The 15,380-nt window shown below is 41.1% G+C and overlaps 1 protein-coding gene across 6 annotated transcripts in view; it reads left to right on the plus strand.

The window, feature by feature from the left end:
• The window catches only part of DIP2C (disco interacting protein 2 homolog C), a 401,118-nt gene that overhangs the window by 330,965 nt on the left and 54,773 nt on the right, over positions 1–15,380 (plus strand). For all 6 annotated transcript variants that reach the window (XM_061585822.1, XM_061585823.1, XM_061585824.1 and 3 more), the window contains 6 exons: positions 2,907–3,046; positions 6,491–6,627; positions 7,925–8,133; positions 8,940–9,054; positions 13,797–13,998; positions 15,172–15,281. In XM_061585822.1, the coding sequence (XP_061441806.1) occupies positions 2,907–3,046; positions 6,491–6,627; positions 7,925–8,133; positions 8,940–9,054; positions 13,797–13,998; positions 15,172–15,281 (913 nt within the window). The remainder of the gene's footprint in view (positions 1–2,906; positions 3,047–6,490; positions 6,628–7,924; positions 8,134–8,939; positions 9,055–13,796; positions 13,999–15,171; positions 15,282–15,380) is intronic.

Genomic DNA, 15,380 nt, shown 5'->3' on the forward strand with positions numbered 1-15,380 from the left:
CTATATCAAACTTAACTTTATGTATCCTATTTTTCCCCATTTCTTTTAATGTTTTTGACTTAAACAATGTTGCAATGTTGCATACCAGGCTGTGTTGTTCTAATAATGCTTGGATTTCTTTTGATAGCTTAGTCAAACATCTTTTTGTTGCACTGAATGTTATCTGACATCTAAGTTATTTAGTATTATGTTCTCATTCACTGGCTTGATATGGTTTTCAGTAATGTTTTTGCATTCTTACGACAGAGAAATGTCCATGGTTTCACCCACAAAGCATGCATGAAAGCTATATGCCTGAGGAGGCACCTATGTTATGCCATGGTGTTCTTGTTGGCACTAGCTTCATGGGTAGATTAGACGTGTGGTGCAGTAACTATATTGTTGGACCAGGGAGTCCTGGGTTCAGATCCCTACTCACTAGGTGACCTTGGGCGAGTCACTGTCTTTTGACTTAACCTACCTCACAAGGTTGTTGTGAGCATAAAATGGACAGAAAAAAATAGTCCTTGGACAAAGGACAGGATACAAATGTGATGATGGGCTTTGCATGCTTCTAGCTTGACTCCCATTGACATATGGCATTAACGTCACGACAAATTTTCTGTGGAGTAGCCCACCAGTAATAGTTTGAACCATGGTCAGGCTTCGAGATGACTAGTAACATGCAGAATATGTTGTTTGATTCTTCTTATTTGGTAACTGGATATTCTTTTTGACAGACAAAACTTACTTATATACTTGCAAATATTGGCTACAACCTACTAGTTAAAGCATTTTTAAATCCTACAGCAAACAACCACAAGTCCTGTTAATGTTGAGAGGGTTAATAGACGCCTAACTTCTCTGGACTGTGGTCCATGTAAGGATTTTGCATGTTAGTACCAACAGTCTGGAAATGCTGCTCTGTATCCATGCTTCTGAAACGTTTGAGTTGCTTCCAGAAACTATAAGTTATGCATACTCAAATATGACAGAGTTCCCCAGTGAAAATCATAAGCCAGTCATCTATGCACAATAAGAGTATTGGTATCTAATCATACTGTCTCTAATAAAGTTACCTTTTTATTGCAGTATAACTTCTTTGTATCAATGCTGAGCGATGATGGGACAAAATGCAATTTTAAAAAAACAACCAAAAGTATAGGCAAGGTGATCTTATGAGCAGCATGATAGCTGTGGAAGATTAGATGCTCAGAGATAATGTTGATCAATAGTGTGGTTGAACCTTCCTCCTAAATTATGGAAATGGCTTTAATCACTGCTGCCCATTTATCACCCTCCCATTTATTATGCCTTAATGCACATTCAAATCCACCCATAACTTGAGTGTTCAATCCTTTTTGCTGGTATCATGTTGGGAGGAGGAGAAAAAGCCCCTTAGCATTGTTTAATTTAAATTTATAGCACCAGTCATCTTTTTTTTTTAATGAACTTGCTTAGCTAATTCCTGTCTAGTATTTCATGCATTGCAGGGAACGCCTTGGTAATTAAAAGTTAACCCTACAGGCAGGCACTGCAGATTGCAAAAGGCAGAGATGCACACTAACACCTCTATTCAACCTGGAATATGTCTTGGATCTGCCTGTATTATGTGAAAATATCTGCCATAACTAGAAGCAACATCGTGTTGGAAGAATTGTGTCACTAAAACAACACGTTGATGCATATTTCCTCCTTTGTGTGTCTTAGCTTCAAAGCCCTGCTTAAGTGTATGCAATATGTATATTTGTGTTGAAATGAAACAGCAAATCTGAGGCTGGGCTGTTTTTGTGTATGAAGGCAAAATGACCAGAAATGAAACAGTTCAAACGTTTTTTTATTTAAAGAACACTAGCTAAAAGGCTCAACCTTAGGCAGGCATGCTCACTATATTTTTTTAGACACTTGTAGAAACCTTTTTTCTTTTGGCAAGCTTACCCAGACATATAATTTCATTACTTATATCTGTTTTAAAAGATTGATTTTACCTTTTTTTAAATTACGATAGTTCTGTGTATATTTGTTTTATATATGTTTGGTTTTAATTATGATAGTTTTATGTGTATTTGTTTTTGATTGGAGTGTAGGTTTTAGCTGTATTTTATCTCTTAATTTTATTAGAACACCGCTTGGAGAGCTTTTTTTGATCAAGCAGTTTATAAATATTCTAAGTAAATAGAATAAACCATAACAAGAGATGGTGGAAGAAAGTTTTAACCCATTCCGTAAGAACATTCCCCAACCTTTTCTGCCCACTTGCCACTCTCCATTCCCTACCTCTCTTTTTTCATGTAGTCCATTTGCACATACCATGGGCTGCAAAAAAGACAAATAATTGGGTGTTAGAACAGATTAAACCAGAAGTATCACTAGAAGCTAAAATGATGAAACTGAGGTTATCCTACTTTGGACACGTAATGAAAAGACATGAGTCACTAGAAAAGACAATAATGCTGGGAAAAACAGAAGGGAGTAGAAAAAGAGGAAGGCCAAACAAGAGATGGATTGATTCCATAAAGGAAGCCACAGATCTGAACTTACAAGATGTGAACAGGGTGGTTCATGACCGATGCTCTTGGAGGTCACTGATTCATAGGGTCGCCATAAGTTGTAATCGACTTGAAGGCACATAACAACAACAAAACCACTGCTACTTTGACCCACAGAACCCAACAGGAATCACTAACGAATCATTCAGTGTGTATCTGCTTAATCCCAGTGTGGATTCTGTCCCTTGGTCATGCTAGAACATGATACAAGAGTGTGGTGGCATAACTGGAGAGGGGTGCTGCTGCTGTCAGACAGGTACCACCACATGGCACTTTGCCCAGGGCCCCTCAAATCTGACCCATCTCATGTCAGCTGTGTATCGATATATAAAATATGATAGACTGAGAGCTGCTTTGACATTTTTCACATATTTGCAGGCCAACAGATGATAGCAATCAGCCACCAGGCAGAGGGGTCCTGTCCATGCATGGTCTTACCTATGGAGTCATTAGAGTGGATTCTGAAGAAAAGCTTTCTGTTTTAACAGTGCAAGATGTTGGCTTGGTGATGCCAGGAGGTAAGACTTTTCCTGGAAAATTGGCTCTCCTCTCGTTTGTTTTTTTAAAATTACTCTGTTACACAAAGCCAGGCCAGATCCGTGCAGCACAGATAAATAGCTTTAAATTCACTGTTGTAATTTTCCTGCTTGGGAATCTTGGGAATTACATTTTTTTTTTAAAGGAGCATATGGTATGTACCCAGGTGTGTAGTTGTCCAGGGTCGTGACAGGTTGTAGACCCGTCACCTTTTGGGGAGCAGGGTCCCAGCCAGGTCCCTATGCATGAGCCAATCAACATGAAAGGGGAGCATCTTAGCTATTGAGAAGAGTCCTTGTCCTTTTGTGTTGATTGGAAACAATCAGACTGAAAGGAGGTGAGTCAGCCACTGAGAAGACTCTTCTCAGTAGCTAACACAGTTTTTCATGCTGGTTGGATCCTAGGGACATATGTTATAGTGCAGCGTGGACTCAGACAAGACACAGAGAAAAAGGGAGACAAGGGAAAGTGGAAAAGGGGGCATAGTAAACTATCATGAAGGGACCCTGCACTTCTGAATTTGCCACTACACTACTGTCTGCAACAGAACTCTGAGCATGCAAAAAACCCCAAATAAACCCATAAAGGACACAACCACCTTCAGTTTATTCAAGCAATGTGTATGTATAAGGGTATAAGCATACATACATTTAAAGAAAAAATGCAAATTTATTGAAAAATCTACATGCTTTTCCCTGCAATGGCTATAAACGTATCTGTTATAGTTGTTTGTTTTCTAAACATCTAGTTGCACCTAGTGTTTTTTCACCTTGTTGATCTAATGGAAGTGCTTGCTGCATATGTGCAACATGGTCCAAGTGGCCTATGTTTTATTATCCAACGTATCTGATTTGTGGCTAATTTATTTATATTTGCTTATCTTGACTTTTATGATTATACAGATACTTGAGATTCTCTTCCCCCCCCCCGGGCTATCTGGGAAACATTTCACAAGTTCAGTAAATCACATGGGAATGCACTTTTGAGATTATACCCCTCTAGAAGGCAAGTGAGGGGAATGCATGTTTGAATGTAAAATCTCCCTGCCTGTGGAGAGCTAGCCCCTTGGAGAGAACAGATCTAGGCTAGCTTTCTTGCTAATGTTCTAGTTCCCTATATCATGGAAAACGATGGAAAACAATGCAATGGAAAACGATTAATGATTTCTCACCTGTATTCTGGAAAGGCACAGTTTTCCATGAAGGTGGCAGTCAAGGCACGTACACTGGCTCTGACAGAACTCTTGTGATGCAATGTCTAGAGGTACTGGGTTTGATTGTGGGAAATCTAGGTCCATGTCCCCACTTAACAATGAATTTTACTGTGTAGTCTTGGCTCTACCTATTGTCTCAGCCCAACCGGCTTCATTGTGTTATTGTAGATTTATATATGCTTATAGGTAAACTGGGATACAAATAAACAAACAATCTGGTGGAATTTGGTTGTGTTGTGTTTGAGTCTAATTGGGGTCATAAGACGTATTCAGCTGGGAATGTTGTGTACAGAACGTCCATTGAAAGGAAAGCAAGTGGTGCAAGAGGACAGCTCCCACTGATTTCAGTGACAAATGTGAACACTGGAGTGTTTCCCAGTGGGTCATATTCATGATTCATAGTCACACTATTTTCCAAATGGTGCCAACCCCATTAGTCTGTTTTACAATATGTTCTACTCCTTCTTTCTTCCCCTCTTAGTGTCCCCACTTCTAATGCTACCACCCCTCCATTGAACAATTGTATACAATTATTTAAAAAATAGGCAGGTTGTGATAACTTTTATACTGATGCCCTGAGTCTGAACTTCCAAACGTGACTTGAAGCTTTAATTCGTTTTATGCGAGGCCAAGTTTTTCCATGAAAGAGCCTCCAATAAATCATACATAAAACACATACACACACTTTTTGCCCTCTCTATTTTAAAACTGTAACAAGGTAAGGGTTTCTTTTTTTATGGTTAAAGTTACTACACCCTGCCTTAAATGTGTGTATTTATGTGATTCTATAACCAGAGCTAATACAAAGTAGGGTGCCTTGCTGACTTCATGTGTATCTTTCACAATGGGTGGAAATTAATGTAAAGCTATTGCTCTTTGCGCTTATAAAGGTATTCTACTCTGTTTCCTTTCTTTCCTCTGTCTCGTTGGCTCCTTTCCTATTTCTAAACTTATGCTTGTCTCAGGATTTACTGCAGTAGCAATCATTCAGGAGTCTTAATATGGAATTCGCTTTTTATGCCCAAGATAGGAAACAGCAGAAGCCTGAGGAGGAGGCGCTTTTAGCATGGTGTAATAATCTACCATAAAGTTGGAGTGTAGGCTCATTCCTGAAGACTTCTTTTCTTGACAGTGCCATGTCTTCCCACCTTTTTTTTCATTTAAACATCCCCAATAATATTTATTGAGAGTGTATTTATCCTTACACATTTCCCCCCTTACCAGTTTTTCAGTTGTGTAGTGGTAAATTTTGTAGTGCAAGAACTAGCCATGTAGTCTCCATGGCCACACTCCCAAAGAGAGTCTAAAAATTCAGGGTGCTGTGTTGATCCAGGAGACTTGGGTTCACATCTTGAGCAGCTATATGACATGGCTGCAATCCTGTGCATAGTTATCTGGATATAAGCTGCATTGAACTCAGTGGTGCTTTTTTTCCTGACTGCTCCAGTTCAATTTGTAAAACACATTGAACTTTTAAGAAAAGGTGTTCAGTCAGTTGAAATGCAACCTTTAGTTTTTAATTTGAATGAAAATAATCTTGCAAAGTGTTACCACTTAAACAGCCAGTGTGGAGTAGGAGGCCCATCAAAGGAAAGGAAAGAAGTGTCTAGCCTCTCCTTTTTTATTTTCCTAATTCTCTTCTCTATGCTAATAGTAACACTTGAAAGCTCCACTATGTCACTTCATTCACTTGCCAAAGCAAGAAGGGTCTGTCAGTGACCCCAGCGCTCCTGCTCTGAAAGAAATCCCAGAGCTGCACCCTCCACTACACCACTGTCTGGAATGGAATGTCTATTGTATCTCAGTCAAAGACTCAGTGTGATTTTTTTATTGGGAGAATGACTTCTGTAGCTTTCTCTTCTCGCTACCACTCAAAAACCTGCCTCTTTGGGAAAAGGGGGGGGGAGAGCTGGCAACAATAGTTACCTTGACAACACTTCTCAGTGCTGAGGAGAGGTTTTGCTATTGGTAGGAAGCTAACCCAAAATATCTTTCATATTAGCTCTTTCAAAGCTTGAAAGAGCTATTAAGTCCACATCTGACACCGGACACAGAGTGCAAAACTAGGTTTTTAGTCTGTAATATTTACATACAAATACTGTGCAAGAAAGCTATTAAATCAACTTTAAGTCAGTCTGATTCTATTATCTGCACATATTTTGTAAGACTTGCAAACCATATTTCTAACAACTCTCTTACTGTCTCTTGATAGCTATAATGTGTGCGGTGAAGCCTGATGGAGTTCCTCAACTCTGTCGAACAGATGAAGTAGGTGAACTCTGCGTATGTGCCATTGCAACAGGCACATCTTATTATGGACTCTCTGGAATGACCAAAAACACATTTGAGGTGAGTTTGGGTTATACAAGACTTATACAAGACTGTTCCCTCCTTAGCCCTTCAACGGTTGAGAAATGCTTTTGGATTAGTACTAATGCTAATGATTCAAGTGATGTTTTAAGGGAGGATAACCCCAGAGCTGTCATTGTTTGGGATAAGAACATAAGAACATAAGAAGAGCCTGCTGTATCAGGCCAGTGGCCCATCTAGTCCAGCATCCTGTTCTCACAGTGGCCAACCAGGTGCCTGGGGGAAGCCCGCAAGCAGGACCCGAGTGCAAGAACACTCTCCCCTCCTGAGGCTTCCGGCAACTGGTTTTCAGAAGCATGCTGCCTCTGACTAGGGTGGCAGAGCATGGATCTATCTAACAATAGAGCATGGTCCAAAGTGACCCTTCATTCTCTCCCTTGTCCTGTACTCTACCCCTATTTCTGAAAACTTGTTTGGTTGGCTTCTAATTAGGGTTTATTTTAGCTTAATAATGACATCATGAACTGGCAGTAGTTTCATGACCACCTTTCCAGATCAGGCATAAATCACGTGTAGCCAAGGCCACCTGACATTCTGGATCCAATCTGGGACTTTCTACTGAGACTGTTCTCTACCAGCGTGTGCCAGTATTGCAACACAATATTATTTTGCTGCTGTGCAGTGTCTAAAATGTGCCTAGTCAGCCACAAATCTTCTCCTACTGGTGGGACCCAGTACAGCATTTCAGTGTTGAAGGATTAGGTTTATCAGCTACTTTGTTACAGCAGCATCATAAGCCTACTTTGATCTCCCTGCAGGTCTAGAATTAGGGTGAATATTTATCTGTATTCCTCAGAAAGTGATGGAAGGCAGAAGCATTTGCTTCACTTACAGTAACTCTAAATTCTGTATATTTCATGGAGGGTGCTCAGGGGTGGTAGATTTCAGGTGTGCAGGTCCTATTTTGTTCTTTACTAGAACACCAAAGCCCACCAGCTGGATCCAGGTACAAACTGGTGGCTCAGAGAGGTGAGCTAAAACCAGGAACTTATTTTCATGATCAGAACTAAGATCACCATTGTTTCCTACAAAAACCCACTTCTGGTTTTCCCCTAAGCTTCCTTCACTTCTGAAGCCTAATTAGGGCAGTTGCAGGGAAGAGCATTATTGTTCTTATTGATAAAACAACTGGAAGTCAGAAGCCCTTGCCTCTGTACTACAAAATGACGAGATCCACCAGTAGATCCTGATCTACATTCTGCCCACCCTTGCTCTAGAACTGACCCTCTGACAAAATATAAATGGCAGTCTAACACTTCTCTGGTCTGTCCTGCAGGTGTTCCCTATGACCAGTTCAGGTGCACCAATCAGTGAATACCCGTTTATAAGAACTGGGCTACTGGGCTTTATTGGCCCAGGTGGACTTGTTTTTGTTGTTGGCAAAATGGACGGTCTGATGGTTGTCAGTGGACGGAGGCACAACGCAGATGACATTGTTGCCACGGCGTTGGCAGTGGAACCAATGAAGTTTGTCTACAGGGGAAGGTTTGCTTCACTTCCCCTACCCCCTAAATAAATAAATATTGGATTATGCAAAAATTATTTGTATTGCTCCCAGCAGATGCTTTTTATGTAGCAGAAAGAAGTTGTAGCAAAAACATCATTTTAAAATTAATTTATTTTATGTATTTATATGCTACCTTATAACCAGGTGCTCAGGACAGCTTGTAATGCGACCAAAAGCATGGTAAAATACATACGTTTTCCAGATCAACAGGAAAACATTAAAAAGCACCATAAAAATAGTGACAAAGATTAGAGCTGGGACAAATTAAAGACCGGGGGAATTAAAAAGGTCTTTGCCTCGTGCTGAAATGACATCAAAGTAGGCACCAGGCAAGCTTCTCTGGGGAGGGCATTCCATCAGTGAGGTGCCATAAATAGAGACAAATACAACTTTGCATGTTCCCACTGATCTAAATAAAAATGTGGACAGCAGTTGCTTTTTGCTTTTGTGTTGCTTGAAGCCTAGCGTATTTTCCTGCCCCTTTTAGTAAAGATGGACGTGATCATATATAGAGCAAAATCATATTCTGCAATGATTGTGTGTTACTCTTTGGAGATCTGAAACAAGCTTGCTTTTATAATAGCTGTTCTGCAGCAGTGCTCTATTTTAAACTTATGTAGGTGTTCACTGCAGCTGTCTTTTTCTAGAATAAATAAGAACTGGAGCCCCAATCTTCTCAGTTGCATAACTAATGAGTAATGAGTCACAGAGGATAATGAAATACAGTTTTCTTTGCACTTGGTAGTCTTACACAGTTATCTGTCTTGGTTTGCACATCCCACAGAATAGCAGTGTTTTCGGTGAGCGTTCTTCATGACGAGAGGATAGTTATTGTTGCTGAGCAAAGGCCGGACTCTACAGAGGAAGACAGCTTTCAGTGGATGAGTAGAGTGCTTCAGGTACAATTGCTTAAACTGTAATCAGCAGGGTCAAATGGAAGGTCCTGGTGGCCAGATTTGGCACCATTTCCCCAGAAACATAAAGCAAATTGCTCTATCTGTTGCCGTTCACATACAGAGGCGAGAAATCAATATACTAAACAGGTAACGACTTTCACTCCCCCAAGTTTATCCTTCTGTATCCTCCACATAATTTTCTGCTACACAAAGAATTGTTACTTCTTTTCTTTTCTTTTTTCTTTTCCTTTCTTTCTTTGGACAGGTTTTCAGAACTTTCCTGTCACACACACGTCCTGGAACCAGCAATTCCTGGAACGGTTCCTCTCCTGACTTTTGATAACAGCAGCAGCAACTGTGTTGTGAACTTGGATAAACATTAAAAACCTCAGGGAAAGGAGTGTGAAAGGCAGTTTTTCACACTGGTGGGGTGAGAAATACACACCAAGATGATCCCAGCCCTTGTAACTGACTGTATGTTGCACCATTTTCACATGGAGAATGCCTTCAGGTCCTGAGTTCACTGAAGCCTATGGGCTGCCCAAGCACAGCTTGCTTGGCAGCCCTGTGACCATTTGCAGAGCAGGTGCAGGATATTGGTCCTTGTATATAAGGTCCATTGCCACATCACACCTCTTTCCTTCTTTTTGTATTGTCTTGTGCACCCAGAGCATGGAAAGTTTTGTAAAGGTGGCAGCATAGCATTCCAGATTATCTTGCATGTAATAATAATTATAGCCCTATCAATGTGGGTGACATTTCACAAAATACAAGAGGGCAGGCCCCTGCTCTGAGGGAGCTTACAATCTAAAATTCATCAGGGAGACAACTGAAGAAGGGGGAGGACACAGAGCTGTAGATAGGTGTAAGGATGTCTCTGACTAAGCCACACAGTATACCCATTAAAATTAATGGACACATATTAGTCGTGGCTAACCTAAATCCATTGGTTTCAGTGCTCTGAGTATGACTTAGTTAGATGCAACCCCGCATATTTATGTTAGTCATACAAACTTAGGCTTAGTTAACACTGGGGTATGTGGACTAAGGGGTTGTTGTGCAGAAAAGGCAAAAGTTGAGGAGGAATATAAAGGAAAGAGCATACAGGTGTTCCTGAGAGGCAAAAGGAGCAGCAATGGAGAAAGGGCAGAGGAGATGAGCAAAATTGCTTGGATACCCTGACCACTCCACCCCGCTTATTGAGCAGTTTACACATGCATTAATGGGAGAAAATTATCCTAAACTTTTCTCCTTGCTCTTATTTCACAACAGGTGAGGGCTAAAACCTCCGGGGAGGATTAAAACACACACGTCCCTTGAAAGAAAAGGGTTCTCACAGGGAGGAATTTAGCCCAGCCTGGCTTATAAGGCAGGGCAATGGCAGGATCTGTATGGGCACTCCTAGCAGCAGTGGGGCTCTCTTGATCAGCTGTTTGGGTCACTTAGCCACTCTTGTGTACTAAAACAGCACCCAAAATCCAGGGGAAAAGAAAAGGGTAGATGATTTGCCTTTTTTATGATAGCTTCTGCCAATTACGTTGCTTTTTGGTGCAAAATGTTTTCCACAGTGGACCCTGGACCCCAGGCACTTGTGTAAATGTTCTGTGGGTTCACATCTTAAGCATTCCCATCATCCAGTGGAGTCAATGGTACTGGATACATTTTCATTCTTTAAAGCATTTGTTCTTCTAAGATATACATGCTTCTAAGATATAAAAGCCTATAAATATTCTCATTTGCTGCTGCTGCAAATCTGTGTGACTTGCTTCTGGTAAGAATTGTTTGCCATTAGTGCTTTGCTTTGCTAAGCTACACAATCTAGCTCATAGTTGCTGTAGTTTAGTTGTGAATGAATCTGCCTGAGGAATCATTCAAGTGCAATTATTCTCTAGTTAAATAATGTCTGAGGCCTTCTTCACACGTGATCACACTTGTGCTCAACACATCACAGGCTATGGCTTCCCAACCTGCGTAATTGTAGCAAAACAAAGACTCATGTATTTTTTACCCATGTTATTACTTACTTTATAAAACACCATCAGTGAAGGACCTGCTGCCACCCTTCGCATTTATAGCCTTTTGACCCCACTGTTACCAGGATTTTTTTCTGTATCCATGCATGTAAAAAAATGTTCTGCTAACAGGATTATGCATTTGATGAAGTACGCTCTTGGCCAAAACAACCTAGGCCACAATCAAATAGATACCCCCAGGGGATTCATTATCAGTGTTTGCCTCTCTATTTATTTATAGCGTATTTATTTCATCGTTCCTCCAGGGTTTTCCCCCTCCCCATTTTTTCTGCTCAACAACTCTGTTAAGTAGGTTAGGCTGAGAGATTTTCCACAGTAACATGAACAAAAAATACGGATCCCTGCCCTAAGAAACTTACAGTCAAAAATTTAAGTTGTGTGAGAGGCTACAGAGGAAAGGAAGAAGGGGAAGCTGTTCCTTCTTCACCCCAGCCCCAAACGCAGCCACATGGAAACTACCCCTACATAAGAAAATGTTGTTGCAAGTGTCATGAACGTGTGGAGTAATGAGAATCATAGCTCATAGTCAGGCATACTACTGAGTGGAGGGAAGGTTTTTAATTCCATTGTGCATCTAACTACATGTTGTATTTAGTAGTGCCCCCTGTAGCAGCACTAAGAACAAAAGTCAGCATTAATTCTGTTTACTTAGATGGTGGTCTCAGCATTGTTGCCTTGCATGGATTGCCTCTCTCGTCACTGTTCAGTAGTGGAAATCGCAGATGAAATTAATCATGGTTTTAGACACATTGATGGGAAGTTTAAAAAAGAAAAAACACTGAAAATACCCACCAAGATAAATTAAGTGGTGGATCAGTCGGCATGGCAGGGGTGGGTAAGACTGTCCATTGTTGTATTCGGGTCTGATGCTGGATCCCATAGAGAAGGCAGCAAGACTGGTCAGAAGTTACAGGACCACGGATAGCTCCAAGTGAGCAACTCACTCTGACAAGGTTGAGAGCAGACTGAACTTTTTAAAGCTTCTGCTCCCAGACAATCTTCCAGGCTCCTCCCTCTTTAGAGTCTTAAAGGGACAATCTTTCAACTGAAGATGAAAACTCCTCTTCTGTTGAATAGCTTCTCTCCTGACACTCTCCCTGCACCACAGGACCGGTGAGGTGTGTGTGTGTGGGGGGGAGACATCATATTCCACAGGCTCAGGGGAAGGTCACTGTGAGGGTCCTGGCTCTAGCCTTACAGACTCTGGTGGTGTGAGAGTTTGCACTGTGGGATCCTGTCTATCATCCTGAGGATCACTGGTCTCCAGGAGCAGGCTCAGAGTCCTGGACTTCATCTGACTTCATAGCTGGAGGCCCTGCAGCCTCTGACTCTGAGGAGGTTATTGTCTCTGTCAATATTGATACACAGAAGTTTTCTTACTTTGTAGTGGAGACCACATTGTGCATATTGAGACTGTATTGTAATATTTTGAACATGTGTGCTGGTGAGAACATGGTCTCAGTTGCCCTCTTCCTGTTATGAGAGAACAACTAGTGAGATTCTAGGAAGTTTGAAAGAAGCCAACTGTATAGAGCATGATACATACATTATTGCTCTGGATAACTTTCATGGCAGGGCCCCCAGCTTCTCCAGGATCTTGTTCTACAGCTTTCTTAGAAAAATGGCTAATGCAAGCTGTGGCTAGGCAATGCACACAGTCTCAACCATGTGAAATTCACCACACATGAACAGAAAGCTCATAAGAGTCAGGCATGAATGTAATCTTCCTTTTCTCTTGGTTCCATAGCAATTTGAAACCCATGGATGTAAGAGGAAAATTACATTGTTTTTAAATGAAGGAAAATTCCTTGAAATTATTAGAAGCTATTTTTAATCTAGTGCACAGGACTATGTTAAAATCAGTAGCAAATTCAAAAGTACAGGGTCCCTTCATGATAAGTCATGCAACGCCATCTTCTAAAATTATTCAGTAAAGTGAGCTTTCAGTCTCTTACTTTGTTTGGAGTTCTTTTGAGTGTTGAATGCAGGATGAGGGTGTGTCTTTTTGTGGTTCAGCAAGAAGAATACAGTGATTGCTTTTGCAAGATTCTTCTTAGTGGCTAACATACTCCTTGTTCATGCTGATTGGTCCGTAGTACTCTGGAGCCATAGGGACCCTGCTGAGACCTTGCTCCCAAAAAAGTAAGGGGTCTACAACCCCCTGCAACCCTGGATGACTACACCCCTGGTTAAAATTAAGTTTAATTTTGTCATAGATAAAATTAGTCTTTGCTTCCAAAGTACAGCAGATGTGCATGGGCTATTTGGCTTTAACATGAAAAGCAGCAGTGGCTGGTGGCTCCATTTCAGTGGAGCAGTGGAATCCGCTCTGGATTTTAGTCAGAACTGTCGAGGAGCTGTTCAAGGTGCTGAGAACCTTGGCCGCTCCTTGAAAGTTCAGCGTAAAATCCGGAGTGGATTCCCCTGCTGACATGGAGCCACCAGCCGCCACTGCTATAAAGACAAACCTGAGCTGAGTTTGCTTATTTGAGATCACCATCTGTGTATCCTTGATGATCTCTGTAGCCTTTTACTGATGTAAGTTTCTATTTGTATTTTAAATTCTCAGTGCATTATTTTTTAGAGGATGTCCAAATACCTTTTTTACAGCCATGAAGACTAGTAGATATGTGTAATTGTGAGTGGTCAGCAGCTCCCCCCTGCCCACCTGACCTTGCATGAACTTCCACCTTTTTGTTTAAATGTTTCTAGGCTATCGACAGTATTCATCAAGTGGGGGTTTACTGCCTAGCCCTGGTACCAGCAAACACACTCCCAAAGACTCCTCTAGGTGGAATCCACTTATCAGAAACTAAGCAGCTTTTCCTTGAAGGAGCACTGCATCCTTGTAATGTGTTGATGTGTCCACACACCTGTGTAACAAACCTGCCTAAACCAAGACAAAAACAACCAGGTAAGCTTAATGGCTCCAATAAATAATGTTTATATTTGGTCATTTTATCAGGCAGTTTAGGAACATAGGAAGCTCCTTTATACTCAGTCAGATCAGTGGTCCATCTAGCTCAGTGCTGTCTACACTGACTGGCAGCTGCTGTCTAGTACTTTCTATATGTGACCACATGGCATGTTGGCTATTCATTCACCAAGTCATTGGAATATCAGTTGTAGCAGATAAATATTAGAGAACATGGGTTCCAAGAAAAATGGCTTTCATCCAATGGAAGATGCAAACTGATGAAGCTTGCTACACATTTTGCTCGCTACACAAAAAGGCGGCCGGGCTCTGGTGGTTGTTGAGCAGTTGAGGTAATCTGGAAAGGCTCACCTTGATGAGAAGGAAGGAGGTGCTTCTGGCCCATCTAGCTTTTCTGTTACCTTGGCTCATCTAATCTCCCCTGCTCCTCAAGTGCTAGGGAGTTAGCATGATAACGAGAGATAAAATCCTGCTGACCAAAGACCTCCCTTTGTCTGTTGTGACTTAAAAAAAAACAAAAAAAACTTCTGTCTGTAAAATTCTGATTACTCCGAACAGTAGAGAAGAAAGTAACATATCCAGGTTCTAACCTGCCTGTTGGCCATATAAGTTAATATGTTTCATTGGTGGAAATGTGTTTATGTTCTTGCCCTTTTGCTATCTGTATGTGTCACTTTGTGAATAAGTATGTCAGTCATTCTTGCCTCTCTCTCTGGTATTTGTTAGTGCTCATTTTTGGCATGGCAGGGCCACTTCAGAGATATTTACACCTAGTATAGACATCCACTAGCAACATATCCCTTGGTAAATCCCAGGATGCATCAACATATGTCTCCAGGATAATTTCTCCTAGGAATACCCATGTGCCAAATAATGGGGACAGCCTTAGGTTAGCCTGCTGACAGGTGTACATTCTATGCCTGTTTTATGAAATGCTGTTATAGTGACATCAAGAGGAATCAACCCATTGACCTCCACAAATTGAACACTTCTATTCTCTTGTGTGCTGAGCATTTTCATTTAAAGTAGCAGACTTGCGATCAGGTTTAGCATCTAGTGTGTTGTTCTAGAATGGTTTAAATTTTGTATTTTAGAACTTGCACAAGTTTGGCTTTTTTATTGCACTATAAACATCTTTCTTATATGATATAGAAATTGGCCCTGCCTCTGTGATGGTAGGGAATCTCGTCTCTGGAAAAAGAATTGCTCAGGCAAGTGGCAGAGATTTGGGGCAAATAGAAGATAATGATCAAGCCAGAAAGGTAATGTGGATAACCTTCTCTGTATATGCTGTGGGGCTTCACAGAATGTCATTATTGTTGTGTGATATGAGAATCGTTTATTGGAGACATAGGGGCAAA

The sequence above is a fragment of the Rhineura floridana genome, chromosome 10, assembly GCF_030035675.1.
Source record: "Rhineura floridana isolate rRhiFlo1 chromosome 10, rRhiFlo1.hap2, whole genome shotgun sequence".
NCBI lineage: Eukaryota > Metazoa > Chordata > Lepidosauria > Squamata > Rhineuridae > Rhineura > Rhineura floridana.